The following is an 8027-nucleotide window of genomic DNA, read 5'->3' on the forward strand; positions in this document are numbered from 1 at the left end:
TCCTTAATGTAGAGCACCACACCCCCGCCTTTCCTTCCTGTCCTGTCCCTCCTGTACAGCCTATAGCCCTTGATCTTCACCGCCCAGTCATGCGTTGGGTCCCACCACGTTTCAGTGAGCCCCACTATGACTGGGTTGGTGTCAGCTATCAGAAGGGTAAGTTCCTCCTGCTTGTTTCTCATACTATGAGTGTTTGTGTAGAGGCATTTGAGGCCTCCTGTGGATATGTGCGCTGGCCCCCTAATCTCAGCATTGCCCTGGCCCCTGTTGCTTACCTGTGTACATGTTCGGCTTGTTGGTCTAGGTTGACAGTAGGAGAAGCCACACCTAATTTCCAGTACAGCATCATGCAAAGGCTTCTCTGGGCTTTTTTGGTTTATACATTCTCAATAAGTAACAACAACAAATGGCATGAAGATCCTATAGTGATGGGTGCCAGTGCTAGAGATGTGGATGCAAGCTGTTGTGACTGAAAAGCATTGGAAAGTTATCAGTGTAGACCATACTTTATTCTTGTACTAGTCTGAGCTCCATTAGATGGATGTCATGATTTCTGGGACCCCAGTAAGTCATGCTAAGTTTTCTTCATTTTGAGAACCAGTTTTCCATCTGCTGGAAGTCTGCCAAGAAGGAATAAATGAAAAGGCCACTAATCAGTTCTGCACAAAATAGTTGTCATTTGAAAATTAGATTGCTAGACCTTTGCCTTCAGACCAATTCAGCATGACGTCTCATGTTTTGTATCAGCACCAGCTAAATCTAGGTTGGTGGATCTCCTCCGGGGGGCTTTAAACTAGGCTTGTCGGGGGAAGGGGAAGGGGAAGACGAGGGAGGAGGAAGCCTTGGACTGCTAAACCAAGCAGCACCCACAAGTACAGCTCAACCTAGACCAACAAGCCGAACATATACACAGGTAAGCAACAGGGGCCAGGGCAATGCTGAGATTAGGGGGCCAGCGCACATATCCACAGGAGGCCTCAAATGCCTCTACACAAACGCTCGTAGTATGAGAAACAAGCAGGAGGAACTTACCCTTCTGCTAGCTGATACCAACCCAGACATAGTGGGGCTCACTGAAACGTGGTGGGACCCAACGCATGACTGGGCGGTGAAGATCAAGGGCTATAGTAGGTATAGTATAGTATGGTAGGGCATGCAGCTGGGAAGGGAGCTGCTCCAGGGCTGGGAGCTTGTGGCGGTGACTGTGTGGTCCAGAGTTGGGGCAGAGCTGCAATTCACTGCCTGTACACCTCTATAGGGGTCTCCATATAAACCAGCCACAGTGATGCAGGCAGGGGCTGCTGGGAAATGGAGTCTGGCCACTGGCCAGATCTGCCATTTTGCCCAACCCTGATATAAGCACTCCTCTAGCAGGTTCAGAAAGCATGTGGCCAACTGCCAGCTGGAGCCTCGCCACCCAACTGAGATCAGTCTGCAGATAAATTAAATTTAGCATGATCAGATCAACTGTTGGAGCTGCTGCCAGATGCATGCAGTGCTCTTAAAGTTTTATGGGACAGATCACAAAGCTTCACATGCTCAGGAGGTTACTGCTGGGTTACCATACTTGGGAGTTACTGAATTGTATTAGGGCAACTGCTGAGAACCAGGCCCGCCTTGCTTCCAGAAAGACAGACAAATAGATGCACTCTGTGTAAGATGTGAACAGTGTGCTTTTAACATCTTATGAGTGAAAAGGCGATTTTTGTAGCTTCTGTAATTGATGCTTACGTTAGTCACGGCTTCCAAGAGCTTTTGCCTAACAGTAACCAACACACACAGAGTCAAGTCATTTGCTGTTATGAGATCATATTCTCTCAGATCACAGGCAGATTTTTGGTAGGTTCCTATATGCTACAGGGATGGGTGCTACAGAAATGCAGAGAGATGTCAAGAAATAGCAAGAACCACTCACATCTCTGTATTTGTTATTTTGAATCCAATAATTACTATGGGAGTGGGGCAGGGAGCTCTTCCTTTCTTTATATCCCCATGGTATTTGTACAGGCAACAGATTTACAGTTAAAATGATTTGCCACTATGGTCTACTCTGATAAGAATTCTCAATATAAAATACAAAATAAAATCATTTTTTGAAGGGCAGGGTGACACAGGGAAGAAGAGAACAGGACACAAAGTTTAGCTTAACTTCTACAATAAGCGTCTCAGTAAAGCTACGTTTTCTTTAAAAATATTAATATATTAAAGACAAGGCAAGAAGAACTTACTGTGTAGGCAATTAATTCTGGTTGGCATAGTAGTCCTCTTAAGTTTACAAAGGGAATGGGCAAGAAAGATGAAGTCAGAAAGGTAAGAAGTAAAAAAACGGAAATATGCAAGAGTAAAATAATAGTATGACTTTTTAACCATTAACACTGTATGTGATGCCTAAAAAAAAATAGAGAAAACATACACTTGGCAAATGCTGTCTCTCAAAATGACTGCAGAATAGTTTAAAGACCAAAAAGCATGCAAAAGCAAAGCTTCTCTTGAATTATCAAAACTAAAAATGAAAGCAGGTAGGGAGGGGAAGAACGTTTCTGTTTTACTTCACAGAAATAACTATGCTGTCAGACAACAAACATACAAGAGTATGAATCTGTAATGAACCATTTGCTTTGCTTTTCTGCTGAGCACAATACTGACATCCATGCACTATGTAAGAATGTGACAGTTCACCTCAATGATGCACTGTACTTTTTTAGCCTCTGTATTGCATCATGATGCTTCACTGCTTTTCCTTCATAAGAGAGGGTGACATGCTGAGAACTATTATTTTAAATAGACCTTTAAAAAAAACCATTCTCTTTACAAAGCTCTTCCTAGCCATTAGTATGTCAAATCACTCACTCAGCATGAGAGATTCAGGTCAGTGGAAAAAAAAGGCATGGTGTCGGGGGAGGGGGGGGGGGCGCGGAACAAGACAGGAAAACCATGACTGAGTTGGAAAAACTCTAAGGCCCCTGGCAGACGTTCACAAACCTAGGCTCCCCCTGCACCAGGAAGTTGAAAGCTTGGTACCTGGCAATCAGCTGATTGTCAGCTTGGCCAGGGACCAAACTGGAGACTGGGACCAGCCCTGGTGTCTCCACGGGCCTGACAATCAGCTGATTTTTGTCTGGGTCTAGTGACTGCACTGGGGTCTGGAACATTTTTATGGCTCATTCCTCATTTTATGGCACCTTAAATCAGGTGTATGCATAGCATCCTGTGCTAGCATGCTGTGATTAACACCTTAATTGCAGAAGGAATATAACATACAGAAGGAGCCTAAGATGCACAGGAGATCTGTTTCAGATATCTCTGTGTTTGGGGGCAGACTTTTTAAATGGTATCTGTAAAGGCCAGGAAAAGAAGGCTTAACATGGGTGGGCTGCACAAGAATTGTGTTAACTCCTAATGTGCAGCTGTTAGACTTGTTTGTCATTAGTTAAGGGGTAGCAAGTGAGGAGTCAATTGAACCAAATGCTCCCAGCACACCTTGTCTTTATTAGTCTCCATTTGACTATCTATATACTTAGAAAACAAGCAGCGAGACTGCTGCATTTCAGTTATCAGCAGTAAGGAGAGGGCAGTGGGCTCACAGGGGAAGACAGGATGTTGAGCCATGGGACCTTTTGGGTCACTTGCAGCCCACAGATACTCAATGGGCACGTTTACATGTGCATATTAATGTAGTGCACTAAACTCTGGTGCTTATTGCACTAGAGTGTATTGCTCCTGGGCGAGTATTTGCATGTGCACATGGGATCATAGCACGTTGAGCTGGGTCGAAGCAGCCCTGGCTGGCAAGAGGTCTGGGAGGAGGTCAAGCTGTCAGCCTGGGGCTGCTCCCCCCAGCTCAACATGCTGTGGAGGGGCTGGCTGGGGCACGAGGTTACTTCAGCATGGATCAAGCTGGTAGACAGCCTCCACACTGAAGCACTCTCATGTCCCAGCCTATCTGCATGTGAGCAGCAACAGGATAAATTAGTTTACTCCAGCCTAATAGAGGTGCATCGTAAACGCATGATGTTAACTGTGTAGCAAATTAGTTTACTGCACAGTAAATGTCTAGTGTAGACATCTGCATTTAAGAAGAAACTATAACAGTTTGTCCCTTATTTAGAGAAAATAATCACAGCCTGTGTTTCACTGTTTTAGAAAAGGACTAGAAGAAAATAAAAAAGCTAAAAAGGAAGAGAGGGAGAAACTGTTCAAATAGGTAATTTAATGTGTACAAGCAGCACTAAGTGACTCAGAGATATGAGTATACCTTTTGGGGGAGAGGTGTAGAATGGAGAAGTTACATACTTAGGAAAGATGGATAGAGAGAGGAAGGAATAAGTAGTAACTGTGGATTTGTGCCATTGTCACCATCATACACATTGGCTTCCATTACTATAGGTCTAAATGGATAAAACTCAATTTGCATCAAGAAAGTGGCAGTTTGGTCAACAGCCTGATCACACAAACCAGCTGGCTGGACTGGACTGAGAGGAAAATACCCTGTTACTCCTGGTGTGTGTCTTTCCAATCCTTAAAAGAGGCAAAGTGCAGGGTACCTGCATTGTTCATTTTATGGTTAAGCAGAGGATTCCAGTAGTCAGTGCTATCATTTTGGTGCCTTTAATCAGAACCAAATCCACTCTGAGAAAAAAGGGAAGGAGCTGCTTGACAAAGACCAGCTACAGGAGTCAGTTGTCTGATACCACACTAGGCAACTGTCAGAAATTGTCACCTACCTTTAGGTTTTTTCACACTCCCTGATTCGGAGACGCTTAATGAACTCCCAGACGTCTCTTCACAGTTCTGGTCTAACAGTGCATCACTGTTCCATAGCTGGCTGCCATCATCCAAGCCCCAGGTGCTATGGTTACTTTCCTGTGGGTCAGTGGCAGGTAGTATTTGTGAAGCAGTTAGCGATAGCTTTTCATCTGAGGTGACTTTGGTGGTTGAGTCCTCCACAGTGGAAGGGTCTTCTTTACATGAGCCATCCATGGCTGCTGCATAGTCCATCATCAGCGCAGCTTCGCTGTCCTGAGATAAGGAGGTCTGTCATGGAGGGGGGAAATAAGAGAAAGAAATGCATAGAATGTTTTCTGGAGAAACAGTTTTCATCCCAAACTCTCATTATTTCTTTATGTTTCTATTTGCATTGCCCAGAGGCTGCCAGAAATCTAGCATTGTACTCTTTGCTCCTTCTTCCCAGCATGGAACTATATTAACTTTATCTTTAACAAATGAACTAGGCTTCGATTAGATCGGTAGTATTTACTTGAATCTAAATCAACCCTGAATTTAAGATGACCTTCCAATAAATTAGATGTTATCTATGGAAAATTTATATATTTGTTATAATTTTCCAGGTATAGAATTCAAAGCACAGAAAGCAGTGGCTGGAGGGGTCAGGTGACTAGGGGGGTGCAGGAAGTCCCTTTGCTCTCTGTTCCCTGTCTTCCCCCTGCAGCCCTCCTGTCCCCACCCCTGACCCTGCCATCTGCACTCCCCACCCCCTGCTCCCCAGAGCCTCTGCCCCTCCCCACAGTGCCTGCCTCTCCTCCCTGCCTTATTGTTAGACACTGCTCAGGCTATAGTCTCTCCCCAGAGCACAGCACATAGAAGCGCAGCCCTTGCTAGCTGCATAGTAGTGTTGGTGGTGTTGATTGGCTAGGCAGCCAATGCAGCAGTGTCTGGGCAGGGGATGGAGTTTCCATGTGCTCTATGCCAGGGAAGGAATCCAGCCCAAGTTGGACCTGAGCTGCACCTGATAGTAAAGGGGTGGGGGAGCTAGAAGTGCAAAAGGGAAACAGCTGTGTGTGTGTGGTGGGGGAGGATGCTGCTATGGTCCGACACAGGCTGTGGCTTTGTATGCAAAATCTAAGCTGGGGGGCTTTCCTCCCCATATTATGACTGAAGGAAAAACCTTGTCTTAGATTTGAGTAAATATGGTATATTTTATTTATATACACACAGACATGCACACACACATACACATGCCTAGTCACCACTAGCCAGTAAGGCTGCCTATACATGTGCTCATTGGCATTCTAATTAGAACAATTAATCGAGTCTGCTCCACATTCTACCTAAAAGGCTTCAGCGTTTCAAAGATTTCATAAACATCAGGGCTGGAAGGGATCTCGGAAGATCATTGAGTTCAGCCTCCAGCCCCGGGGGTAGGAAGTCAGCAGGGATCATAGGATCCCAGCAAGATAAACATCCAGATGTCTTTTGAAGGCGTTCAGAATAGGTTCTTGAATCACCTCTGGCGGTTCCAAACCTTGGGGGCTCAGACAATAAAGAAGTTCTTCCTTATGTCCAGCCTGAAATAGTCATGGAGGAGTTTGTGACCGTTTGATCTCATCATCCCTTGGGGCGCTCTGGTAAACAGACATTCCCCCAGATCCTGGTCAGCACCCCGATAAACTTATAGGTGGCCACTAGGTCCTCCCTGAGCCTGTGCTTTTCCAGACTGAAGAGTCCCATAACTCACAGCCTCTCATCATAAGTTCTGTTTTCCTGACCTCTGATCATGCCCATGGCTCTTCTCTGCACCCTCTCAAACTTCTCCACATCCTTTTTGAATGTGGAGCCCAAAACTGGATGTAGTACTCCAGCTGCGGCCTCACCAAGGCCGAGTACAATGGGAGAATGACGTCCTGGGATTTACTTAAGAAGCATCTGTGGACGCATGCAAGCATTTTGCTCGCTTTACTAGCAGCAGTATCACACTTAGCCAGTTTTACTAAGAGGTGATAATGGGATACCAGATCAAAGGCTTTTTTAAAGTCAGGATATACGACATCAATCTCCTCTCCTTTGTCCAGGTTATGGGTCACCTGGTTGTAGAAGGAAATGAGATTGGTCAAGCAAGACATACCTGCAACAAACCCGTGCTGGCTATCCCTCAGGATGTTGCCATCGGCCAGTCTGTTAATCTCTTTGATAATCTTTTCTAAGACCTTCCCCGGGATAGAGGTCAGGCTGATGGGCCTATAGTTTGCCAGATCCACTTTCCTCCCTTTCTTGAAGATAGGTACCATGTTGGCCTTCTTCCAATCATCAGGCACTTCACCAGACCACCAGGAGTTCTCCAAGATCCATGCCAAGGGCTGAGCTATGATGCTAGCCAGTTCCTTGAGTACCCTGGGGTGTAACCTGTCAAGGCCAGCTGACTTGAAGGTGTCCAGCCTCTCAAGGTGTTCCTTCACGAGGTCAGCATTGATGTGGGGTAAGGAATCTCCCTCACCCAGGCATCCCTGTCCCATGATGGGCAGGGGTGTCCCATGGGACTGGTGAAAGACTGATGCAAAGTACCCATTTAGCAAGTTTTTCCTGGGTATCAGTTGTCCCATCTGGTTTAGCAGGGGTCCAGTGTTGCCCTTGCTTTTCCTGTGGCTCCCCACATATCTAAAAAAGGACTTTTTATTCTCCTTGATACTTGTAGCTAGTTGGAGTTCCGTCGCAGCCTTGGCTTTCCTGCTGCAGCATCACTTGTATTAAGCCCCTGCATGATTTAAAATGGCCGTGGGGCACTTTATCTAAACCTCCTCAAATGAAGTTTAGATAAAGTGTACTGCAGCCATTTTTAAATGTGTGGGGGCTTAATACACATGACGGTGAGGCATTTTAATTAGATACTCCCCTCTCCCAGAACATCTATATAGGCAGAATGAAACTTGCATAGCTGCAAATCCAAAGGAAGAAGTGAGAATAATGAAATTTATCAGCAAAATGATCCACTGGATTGCACTGGGGTATGTGCTGCTTTTATAAACAACTTCTGTATTTTGTTCTTAAAATGTAATTCAACTTCCCCTCTTCCTGCTGCTGAACTTAGTTCTTCAGGTCTTGCCTCCTTTCCCACCCCCAATCCTTTGCAAATGTACATGTAGAGAAGGAATTAAAGCAAGACGTATCAATCAAGCTGGGTGACAGCGACCACGAGCTGATCACCTTCGCCATCCGCCGTAAAGCTGGCAAGTCAGTCAGCAACACAGAAGTCCTTGACTTCAGAAAAGCCGACTTTGACAAGCTCAAGAGGC

The 8027-nt window shown here is 45.5% G+C and overlaps 1 protein-coding gene across 1 annotated transcript in view; it reads right to left on the reverse strand.

Moving 5' to 3' along the window:
* C2CD2 (C2 calcium dependent domain containing 2) overlaps positions 1–8027 on the reverse strand; it is a 67050-nt gene that overhangs the window by 8716 nt on the left and 50307 nt on the right. Inside the window, exon 13 of the mRNA XM_019528982.1 lies at positions 4725–5034. Coding sequence (XP_019384527.1) covers positions 4725–5034 — 310 coding nt within the window. The remainder of the gene's footprint in view (positions 1–4724; positions 5035–8027) is intronic.

The sequence above is a fragment of the Crocodylus porosus genome, unplaced genomic scaffold, assembly GCF_001723895.1.
Source record: "Crocodylus porosus isolate Cpor-Errol unplaced genomic scaffold, CroPor_comp1, whole genome shotgun sequence".
NCBI classification, from domain to species: domain Eukaryota; kingdom Metazoa; phylum Chordata; order Crocodylia; family Crocodylidae; genus Crocodylus; species Crocodylus porosus.